This window comes from Callithrix jacchus, chromosome 7 (assembly GCF_049354715.1).
Source record: "Callithrix jacchus isolate 240 chromosome 7, calJac240_pri, whole genome shotgun sequence".
NCBI lineage: Eukaryota > Metazoa > Chordata > Mammalia > Primates > Cebidae > Callithrix > Callithrix jacchus.
Window position 1 is genome coordinate 154677004 of NC_133508.1, and position 11500 is coordinate 154688503.

Sequence of the window (11500 nt, forward strand, 5' to 3'; positions counted from 1 at the left end):
CAGCTACTCAGGAGGCGGAGGCAGGAGAATCACTTAAACCCAGAAGACTGAGGTTGCAATGATCCAAGATTGTGCTACTGCACTCCAGCCTGGGTAACGGAGTGAGACTCTATCTTAAAAAAAAAAAGAAAAGAAAAGAAAAATTAAAGCAAACAAATACAAGCTACCTCCTGAGGTAGAAATCAGTATCTCTTCACCTTACATGTACCTAATACTTTACTCTAATGCATTTTATCTGCTGTTTTAAATTATGACTTACTTCAAATCAAATCTTCAATGAAAATCAAGATTTCCATTTCAGGGCATTATACGAAAAAGACTGTGAAAGTTCATTCTCTAAAAGTCTTTTGGAAAAGGAGTAGATTGTACCTGGCTGGGATGGAGTAGGTGTGGTCTAACCCACAGCAAATGGTAACTGCTCAACTCTGCATCTCCTTCCCTCTCCCTGCTGAACACCTAGCAAGGTCAATCAAGGTCACCATTGCAAACAAGTAGTGGGCAAACACCACCCAGGTTATCCAAGGTTCCTAAGGCCCAAAGCAGAGTATGGGGTTGGGGAGCTGATCACCTTAGAGATTTCAAAATCACCAACCCCACTTTTCCTAACCACAGGGCTGAGGGACCCAACGGGTCAAACATATATGTGCTTTGGTCATCCACAACCCAGACCACCAGACCAATGTTGCTTTAGAATTGGACTACATCAAGTGTGAATGATCATACTGGTTACCATGTGGGAAAAAACATTTAATTACTCCCTAATTGTCTGGGAAACAAAATATTTCAAAATATGGAACTCCTGGGGGAAGGAGAGTTAATAAAATGGGTCCTTGAGAAGTGAAGTGAGAAGCCTGCCTCATGCCACGGCATCAGCAATGCCACAGGCGTACCCAGTGCCCTGCCCAGAGCAGAGACCGTGTGCTCAGAGTCGCTATCAAAAGGAAGCAGCAGACTGCACACTGGAGCATCAGACAATGGGGCACATGCAAAAACAGAATTAAATACACAAAAATAGCACCAACTTAAGGCAAGCCTGGGCTAACAGCACTACATGAAAGAAAGAACACACAACTGGTATCAGATTTTTTTTTCTGTTTTAATAAAGAGAAGGCCTGGACACCTGAAAGTTGACAGGAAGTGGGCATCACTAGAGGAATGGTCACTAATTTCTCTGAGTTTACAGTTTTGTTAGAATGTCTTTGCTCTGGGGGCCAAAGTGGCTCCCGCCGGAGGTCGTGGCGCTTGCGAAGGCGAGGTCATGAGTTCAAGGCTAACCTGAGCAACCTCATAAGCTCAAACTGATCGGCAAAAAAAAAAAAAAAAAAAAGAATGTCTTTGCTCTGATTATGGTTTCGTGTTTTTGTTTTTGAGATGGAATTTTTGTTTCTTTTTGCTCTTGTTGTCCAGGCTGGAATGCAATGGTACAATCTCAGCTCATTGCAAATTCCACTTCCTGGGTTCAAGCGATTCTCCTGCCTCAGCCTCCCAAGTAGCTGGGATTACAGGCACCCACTACCACACCTGGCTAATTTTTTGCATTTTTAGTACAGACAGCGTTTCACCATGTTGGTCAGGCTGGTCTTGGAACTCTTGACCTCAGGCGATCTACCTGCCACAGGCTCCGAAAGTGCTGGAATTATGGGCGTGAGCCACCTCACCTGGCCTGATGATGTTTTGACAGATACGCAGAAGTTCTTGCTTTGGTCCAGAAACAGGCCCCCTTCGCTTCTACCTCCGGGCTCCCCCACCTTCAGAAATGTCTGGTGCCATTCCTGGCTCCTCCTTTTAGTGGCCTTCTAGGAGATCCACTCACAGCTTTCTGATGTTGCCCACCTGTCTCTGGCCCAAATACCCAGACCTCATGGCAACTGACAGTGCCAATTTTTTTTTTTTTTTTTTTGAGATGTAATCTTGATCTGTCACCCAGGCTGGAATGCAGTGGCGCAATCTCAGCTCACTGCAACCTCCACCTTCTGGGTTCAAGCCATTCTCCTGCCTCAGCCTCCCCAGTGGCTGGGATTACAGGTGCATACCACCATACCCAGCTAGTTTTTGTATTTATAGTAGAGATGGGGTTTCACCATTTTGGCCAGGCTGGTCTCGAACTCCTGACCTCATAATCCATCTACTTAGGCTCCCACGGTGCTGGGATTACAAGTGCCTGGCCAACTGTGTCAATTTTTATAAACATACACCCTTAGGGTTCCTAGCCCAGGTCACTGAGATTTCCCCACCCCTTTAGAAGCACCCAGCATATCCTCTCTATAATTTCACCAGGACGTCACTCTCCTATTAAGAAAAATGCCTAAAATTCCGGCCCTTCCAAAGGCCTTTCCAGATTGACCTCTTAGAAGCTCCTTTGGCCTCCTCTTCACTCCTGTTAAACTGAAAACAAAAACAGACTTGCCTGGCCTCCTCTCCCCCAGTAGACACCTACCCTCAGTGAGCACGACCCGTCAGTTTCTTCCTGTCCATTTGCAAATTGATTGACTGTTCCACTGCTGGCCTTGGAGGACCTCTCCTAGAGGGCAGGGACAGGTGGTGTTCAGCAAAGCCCTGGTCGTCTGGATGACGGGGCATGGGGTCTTCCGGTGAATTTAATTAGAGGGTAGGTGGAAACCTTGCTTCAACTCTCGTTATTATAAAGCCTAGTATAAAGCTTTTTAAAACACATCTGACCACTTTCCAGCCAGGGTAGAGTTAATATAATTTAATCTTTGATTGAGGATCTTGCAGTGCCTCAGGCTCACCATTCTCTTCTGCGACTATAATTATAGATGCGGAAGACAGAGAGACTGGGCTGACAATTGCTTGGAAGCTAATTTCTAGAATAAACCCTTGCTACCACATCTTGTGATTTTTGCCCTTGTGAAGGTGGAGTTCAAAAATAAAAACAAAATACCACTTAACCGAGGGTTCCAGTTAAGGGAGGTGTACTGCCACGGTCTCTGTTAAGTGCCTGCCACCATGGCCCACAATTAGTCACTTAATAAAGGGTTCTTGATGAGATAATTTGGCAACGTGACTTTCTACAAATATAAGCTTGATTTTGATGCAACCACTGATTTCTTTGAAAATCAGGGGGCATTCACACACAGGTGTTCTAAATTTCCTTAAAGTAAAAAACCAATCCCTTTACGAGGAATAGCTGTGTTCACTTTGAGGAGGTAAAGAAGCAGGTGTCCACTCATGGCAAATGAGGAACTCCCGCAGGAACCTAAACACACACACACACACACACACACACACACACACACACACACTTTTTTTTTTTTTGAGACAGGGTCTCACTCTGCCACCCAGGCTAGAGTGCAGTAGTGCAATCACAGCTCACTGCAGCCTCGACCGTATGGGCTCAAGCGATTCTTCCCACCTCAACTTCCAAAGAAACTGAGAGAAAGTTGTGCATAACCATGCCCAGCTGTTTTTGATTTTTTTGTAAGATGAGCCCTTGTTGTATTGCTCAGGCTGGTCACAAACTCCTGAGCTCAAGTGATCCTCCTGCCTCAGCCTCCCAAAGTGCTAGGATTATAGGCAAGAGCCACTGTGCCTCGCCAGAAGCTAAAAATATTAATCAAGGAGTCATAACTAAGGATGCACTGCACGCCTGAAGCCGGGGACCACGAGAGCTCAGCAACTGGGGCCGTTTCTCCAGTTCCCAAGCCTGGGCTCAGCAACAGCGGCCTGGGTTCTGGGACTTACCCTAAAGCTAAATCCCAGACTCATTATAATTTAAGCCAGTGCTCTGTGTCCAGCATCACCCCACCTAAACTGGTCCTTAAAACCACTGGCAGTCATCTCCCCAGTCTGTAAAGGGTCACTCCACAATCACTATGCCTGCTGAGGCCTTCGCATTACCAGAACTCAGCTGAGAGTGGAATGCCCTCCCCACCCAAATCCTGATCACCTCTGAACACTCAGCCCCTGTCCTCTTTCTGCGTGTCTTCCCGAACAACCATCACCTACATGGAACTTGACTTTGAACTCTGCATGAGTCTGTAGATAGAGATGGGGGGTCTCACTATGTTGCCCAGGCTGGTCTGGAACTCCTGAGCTCAAGTGATCTGCCCGCTTCTGCCGCCCAAAGTGCTACAATTACAGGAGTGAGTCACCACACCTGGCCAACATATGCTTTTTTTTTTTTTGAGACATAGTCGCCCAGGCTGCAGTGCAGTGGCGGAATCTCAGCTCATGGCAACCTCCAGGTTCAAGCAATTCTCCTGCCTCAGCCTCCCAAGTAGCTGCAATTACAAGCGCGCCACCACGCCCAGCTAATTTTTGTATTTTTAGTAGAGATGGGTGTCACCATATTGGCCAAGCTGGTCTCAAACTCCTGACCTCAGGGGATCCACCCGCCTTGGCCTCCCAAAGTGCTGGGATTACAGGCGTGAACCACCACACCCAGCCATGTCTACATTTTTAAATGTTATGCTCAGAAGGGGTCCATAGGTTTCAACAGAACGCCAAAAGGATCCATGACACAAAAAAAAGGTTAAGAAGCTCTACAATCAGACAAATATGAATTCGAATTCAGATTCTGCCAATTTCCAGCTCTTTTCCTTTGAACATTATTGTGTTCCGAGGAAAGTGTCTCGAATCTCTTTTACCTTGATCAAGGAAGCCAACACAGAAACAACACCTACCTTGTGAAACCATTCACTCATCAAAAAATTCACTGAACACCTGCTTACGTTGCAAGGCACAAGGCTGAGTTCTGGGGCCACAGTAATGAACATGACAGAGATGGTCTCTAGGAATTTTATACAGAAGGTCTTGCTATGTGAAGTGTATGGCACAGTGACTGGTACATGAGCACTCTACAAACACGTTAATAGTCACGGATAAAACCACAACATGTACTGTTTAATTATATGCTGATTTAGGTTGCTTCCTATGAAACAAAATGTTAGTTCATCTAGCTCATGCCTTCCTAACAAGCCTTCTTAGAGGCCAGAGGCTCGGCCTCAGAAAAGGGAAAGCTTATTAGATGAAAGAATGCAGGATTTCAAACCAAATGGTCCTGACTTCAAAGCCCTATTCTGCCACTTTTTAGCTTTGTGACTATGGCAGAGACGGGCAGCTGTTCTCCAAAATCTGTTCTCTTTTTTCCCTACAGTCATAGAATGCCAAGTTTTTCTCAGGGCACATGGACCCTCAAGATAAGCATATTTTCCAGCCCTTTTGCTGCTAAGTATGGTCACATGACTAGGTTCTAGCCAATGAGAATGTTAGCAGAAGTAATGTGTATAACTTCCGGTAAGTATCCTTACATTAAAAGGTCCTATCCATCACTCGCCCTCTTCTTCCTTCCTGATGGCTGACGCTAGAAGAGTCATCTTAGACCATGAAATCATCTTGGGAATAGAGGGCAAGACAGAAGGGGCTTGGAGCCCTAACACTGTCAGCTATCTATCTTAAGCAAGTTACCTTTTTTTTTTTGAAACAGAGCGAGACTCTGTTGCCCAGGCTGGAGTGCAATGGCACAATCTTGTCTCACTGCAACCTCGCCTCCCAGTTTCAAGCGATTCTCCTGCATCAGCCTCCCAAGTAGCTGGGATTACAGGCATGCACCACCATGCCTGGCTAATTTTTGTATTTTTAGTAGAGACATGGTTTCACCTTGTTGGCCAAGCTAGTCTTGAAGTCCTGACCTCAAGTGATCCATCCGCCTCAGCCTCCCAAAGTGCTTGGATTGCAGGCATGAGCCACCACGCCCAGCTTAGGCAAGTTACTTAACCTCCCTAAGCTTCAATCTCCCCATCTATAAAAATGTGATGATGCAAGGTTATCTATCTTGCAGGGTTGTTTTGAAAACTGAATGATATAGGGCTTGGGTCACAATAAGGACTAGAGTTAGGAATGCTGGTATTACTGCTGTTATGGAAGTACCAGCAGTCTTGCTGCCATGAAAACTGTAGAAGATGGCAACATCTTTACACAGCCCTGGGGATACCTGGAGGTAGCTCAATGATTCTCACAGCTTAAAGGTATTTCCTAGGCCGGGCGCGGTGGCTCACGCCTATAATCCCAGCACTTTGGGAGGCCAAGGCGGGTGGACCACAAGGTCAAGAGATCGAGACCATCCTGGTCAACATGGTGAAACCCCGTCTCTACTAAAAATACAAAAATTAGCTGGGCATGGTGGCACGTGCCTGTAGTCCCAGCTACTCAGGAGGCTGAGGCAGGAGAAATGCTCGAACCCAGGAGACGGAGGTTGCAGTGAGCCAAGATCGTGCCATTGCACTCCAGCCTGGGTAACAAGAGCGAAACTCCTTCTCAAAAATAAATAAATAAATAAAAATAGAAATAAAGGCATCCTAGTAGGTGAAGTTCTCCTGACAAGAATGTTCTCCTCCTGCACCCCTGTCAAACGGTCCCCAGGCAAGGGAAGTGCACTGCCTCTGGGACAACTATCAGGACAGTGGTGTCTGCTCATCCATAAATCACAATCCTCATCCCTTTCTTTCACAACTCTTCTACTGATTGCTCCAAATATCTCACTTTCCTCTGCCTCCTCTTTCTCTTCTGCTTTTGATCACTGCAGCCCTGCCTCTAAGGTCACACCCACGAGTACTTCAAAGTTTCTTTCAATCCCTTTCAGAAGCACCCTCTGGCCTCTCCCTCAAGAAGCCTTCTTTAACTAACTGGGAAGTAAGTGATGGCTTCCTCAGCCTTATCCCATTCAAACAAGAGACTCCCCAAACTCTACAAATGAACTTCTATCCCTCTGGAGCAGAACACAAATGATGATTTGCCATCTACAGGTTCTCAGATGTCCCAATCTGCTACATTTTTCGTTGCTAACACTTTTAAAGCTATTTAATCTTGTCTGCAACATCAGCGCTGGTCTGGGAGGTATAACTCTTCATGGCTGCACAAGCTCAAAATGTGCTTTATGTGGCTAAAGCTTATATTCATCTTTCCTGAGAATTTCCTTCCTGTTCTAGCAGATACAAAGCCTATTCTCTCTCTCCCACATTGCTGTCATCTTCCCATGTCATTGTCACTCATGCAGGCTGCTCCCAGGCACATTTCCAATCACCCTTCCCTTCCTACCACTGCACCAGCCTCTACTCTGTCTCTCATCTTCCGCCCCTCTGGCTACATCTATTCTCAAGTAAAGACTTTCTACGCTCATGGCTTAACCAGGGCCAGGCTTAAATAGCTTTGTAATTGGAACCAAGGGTTGTGGTGGCAGAGACATGCCCTGGGCAGCATCTGGGCGTCTGCCACCGTGCCCCTTTAAAGCAACCTTGATGCACAACCCTTGTTGGGTGAGGTACCTAGGATTAGGACAGAAGGAAACAAGACACAGAGGTCAAGAGAGCAGGTACAAAAACAAAGGGCAGGGCAGGGCAAGGAAATAAGCAGGAATCAGTATCCCAATAGACAGAAAAAGAGGAATCTGATTCCCAACCCAGACACCGGCAAAGGATGGCAGCAGAAAAGCACAGGTCTGTGATGTCAAGGGAGTTGAGAGTGTCTCCGAGATTTACCCTGTCTCCCCCTCACATACTGTCATGGGGTTTTCTAACTAAAGAGCCATGTATAGAGGCTGGCACCTGCATCAGTCTCACTTTCCAGAGCACTTAGCCTTACCCAACTTTTTTAAACAAAATTTTATACCAGGCATGTGACCTACATGAGCTTAAAACGTTAGGATTCTTTGCTGTTTTAAATTCACACTTCACATTAATTCATATTACACAGCAAGAATGCTGACACATGAATCAGACCACAGCAGACTGCAGGCAGGAAATAAGACCCCAGCATGGGTTTTGCTCCCTCCCCAAAAGCCTTCTGCCTCTCTCAGATTAAGAAAGTAGTAGCCAGGCCTCCTTCCCGCCATACTGAAACCCAGCAAGTAAAGAGAAAGACGAGGTTCCACCAGCGGGGCTCTAAATCAGGCAGAGATCCACATGCATGCCTACAGTTCCAAACCTTCCACTTCAGCAGCATCTGGGCGTCTGCCACCATGCCCCTTTAAAGCAACCTTGATGCTCATTTTCCTCCATGGCACCAGTTTACACATGAAGGTGGGGGTGGAAGGAAAATGACAGCACCTGCCAGGTGCCAGGGACCAAGCTCCACTCCGCAGAGTGGCCCAGAGAGCGAACAGCAGGGGGACCAGCAGGAAGCCTTACATTTCTTAAGCAGCCAGAAGAAACAAAAGGCACAAATGTCACATTGCTTGGTTTTCCCATTCACGGTTACTTCTCCTGCCCCAGCCCCACCCTGCCACTCTGCCCTCTTTCCCTCCTTAGCCACGCACCCCACACCCCCATCCAAACCTCCCCAAGGGCTTTCCTTGTTTGTGTCCTGTTGAATCCGCATGAATCACTGATTGCTGATGTAAACCCAGGCATTAAGCGAATGACACATACGGTACAACAAACATAGCTCCAATATGAAGAAACTAGCAAATGGAGGGCTCCCTGCCTTCTTGACTCTGCCTGAGCATACAGGTGACACAGAGACACTGCCTGTATCCCAGCCCACAGCTGAACAGAAGATGACTAAACTCACTGCCAGCAGGGTGTCTGCCTGCGCTGGGTGGTGGAGCGCTGGCCCTAATGAACTCACCCACTGGTTCTCTAACTGAACCATGCATGAAATTACCTGAGAGAGCTCAGAGGCCGATACCTGGGTCCTACCCCGCAAGCGAGTTTGCTTTCACTGATCTGAGTTGTTTCCCGAAATCAGAATTTTTAAAAGCTTCCCCAGTGATTCCAACATGCACACGAGAGTTTGAGAACCACAGACTGAACAAATCTATTAGCGTTTCAGACATTCTTTAAGGCAGTCAAGGCATTTAGGACGCCCTATATCCTCTAATTGTCACACCTTCCCTTGTTTTGTTGTTTCTGTTTTATTGATATTCAGGTGTCAGTCATGGTGAACCTGGGAGAGGAACTCAGGTCCCCTAACTGTAAAGTCCATTCTCTTCCCACACACCTGTTAACTATTGCAAGGGTGCAGACATCGTATGGAAGCAATCTCCACCGCCCACAGATCACCAGGAAGTCCCCTACGTGCAGGACACCTAGATTTGGAGATGTGAACCCTGCAGGCAACAATCATAATCCCTTCTGAACACAGAGGACTAAGCCTTACAGAGAGGGCAGAGGGTGTGCTCTTGTATGAGGTCTCAGATGGGAAAGAGAATGGCGCCAAATCCTGGCAATGAAGTTTGTCCTAGACCTGAGATGTGTTCTAAGACAGCAAGCTGAAGACAGGACTCAATGGCATAAAAAGAATAGGCAACTGTTGAGCAGAGGAGCCTCTCTGCTGGGGCCTCTTCATGCTGATCCTTAAGAGAGGTGTCAAAGGTTCACCTCTCAGGGCCATAGTTTCTTCTTCCCACTCTAAGCATTCTGATCTTTAGTGGGAGCACAAAAGCCAATCCCAACACTTCCCCTACCAGGCAGCTTCCTTTACTTCAGACTCTCTCTCTCCCAGAACTGTGATCTAAGCTTCCTTGGTGAGGAGACACAGGACTAGCGCCCTCCCATTTTTAGCCTACACGCCACTCAAGTAGGCAAAGCATGCCTTCAGCCCCCATCCCACTTACTCCCATTTCCACCTCAAAAAAGGCACCATCATTAACAGCAAACCAACTTCCGAGATGGAGGGGAATTATGTTCCCGCTCCCAATCAGGAATCAATTCAGGCCAACAAAGAAGTGAAAACAGCAGAGCATCCATGTTTGTCATGCTACAAGACAGCAGCCCACCAGCCACAGGAAGTCCCTAAACCAGAGATGTGCAGACGCAGGACCTCAGCCCAGGGCCCAAGACCCACACTTTTAAGAACAGCAAATGTTCCTTCTTAAAGACAACAAATGATATTCCCCCGTTGCTCCTGGGTCAGAAACGGGCCTCTTGGTAACTCAACTCCAACCTGTGACACACACCGGCTGTCTCCTGGTGTCCCCCAAAGCCTAGTGTTAATGAAAAAGAACCACAAGAAATTACAGGAACCAAGAGCAAGTTAAACTTTCACATCGATTGCACTGATAAGCAGAGCCACTTACCCAGCACAGCCAGACAGCTCAGTACCGGGAAAAAGCACTTCATGTCGGCAGCCTCCAGGAGACACAACACAGGGCGCTTCCTCTTCTCCCAGCTCCTAATCTCTCATTTCTGGCAATCCACTTTTAGCTCCAGAGAACAGTTTTGGAAATAGAACTTAACTCAGAAAAATGGAAACAAATTAAAGAGAAGAGATCAGAAAGGAGGCGGTTGAGGGGAAGGGGAGGAGTGGAGGCAAGTGTGAAAACTCCCCTATGCTACAGGAAGGGTCCACAACAATTCCGAAGGCGCTCCAGGCTCCTGCCACATCGTGTGCCTTGCAGTTTCCACTGGAATTGGAGCTTGCAGCGGATTAATCCTCCAGGAACAGGGAAAAAAGAGTCTGAGAAAATCCTTTCATCCACTGATTATACAGAAATGTCCTTGGCTTCCCAGTGAAGGTGTCTGTGATCTCCCTCATTCGGATTCCCCAAAGGGAACAGAGCACGTTTTGTCAAAACCTTTGACGGCCAAGTCACCCTGGCTGGCATCAACCGTTTGGGTTTCTTCACCAAAAAGCCCGTTTCCATCGATGGTGGTAGGTCACGGAGGCGCCACCTGCCCCACACCTGCCTGGAGCACACGAAGCAAGTTGGCGTTCCGCAGCCCTGAAGCAGTCCCCAGCGCCAGCAGATGCCTACGACAAACGCAACAGAGATTTTCATCAAAGGCAAAGCTGCAACACCCAGAGGGGCTGAGCGCCGAGCTGGTCCGGACACCCGGGGCCGGTTCCTGGACCAGGACAGTCAACCTCTGCATTCTGACCTTGGGCAAGTCGCTGTCTTTCCCTCCGCCTCAGTTTCCCTGCCCAGAGTAGGGCAACAGCGGGAAGCCCGATTGTTCCTGAAATACTTTCACCAAAGGCTTCACTCCTGGGAATTCCCGTCACCTCCTACCGAGCCCCGGCGCCGCGGGTAGCCCCACCCTCCGCGGGGGCAAATCGGGAAGGGGCTCCTCGGAGGGGCCGCGACTCCCGGCCCCCGCCCGGACCACGGGAGCTCTGCGCGCGACGCGTCCCAGGTGGCCCCGCTATTGTTTTACCTTCCCGGGTGTTTATTTCTCGCTGATTGGAAAGAAAAGAGACCAGAGACGAAGGGAGTCGGGGGCTCCGCTTTCCGCAGCCGGAGCGCGCTCGCCGCGCGCCCGCCCGGCCAAGGGAGGGGTCTCGGCCCGACCCCGAGCGGACCCTGCGCCGGGCCCGCGCCCCGCTCCCCGCGCCCCGCCTCCCTCCCGCGGGCCCGGGCTCCCCTCGCTGCCGCCCCCTCCCCGGCGCCGCCCGCGCCCCCGCCGAGCCTGACCTCGCCCCCGGCCCTCTCCCTCCGCGCGCGTCCGTCCCGCAGGCCCGGGGTCCGTCCCGGCGCACGCCTCAGGGGACGCGCCGCTTCCTCCTCTCCCGCAACGGCACCGGCAGCCGCGCTGCGGCCCCTCCC

General features: G+C 48.9%; 1 protein-coding gene across 3 annotated transcripts in view; it reads right to left on the reverse strand.

Annotated features, from left to right (window-relative positions):
• IGSF3 (immunoglobulin superfamily member 3) overlaps window positions 1–11500 on the reverse strand; it is a 93577-nt gene extending 82077 nt beyond the window's left edge. For all 3 annotated transcript variants that reach the window (XM_009001964.5, XM_017975053.4, XM_017975052.4), the window contains exons 1-2: window positions 11369–11500; window positions 10034–10707 (exon numbers count right to left, since the gene is read on the reverse strand). In XM_009001964.5, coding sequence (XP_009000212.4) covers window positions 10034–10076 — 43 coding nt within the window. In that variant the 5' untranslated portion in view covers window positions 10077–10707; window positions 11369–11500. The remainder of the gene's footprint in view (window positions 1–10033; window positions 10708–11368) is intronic.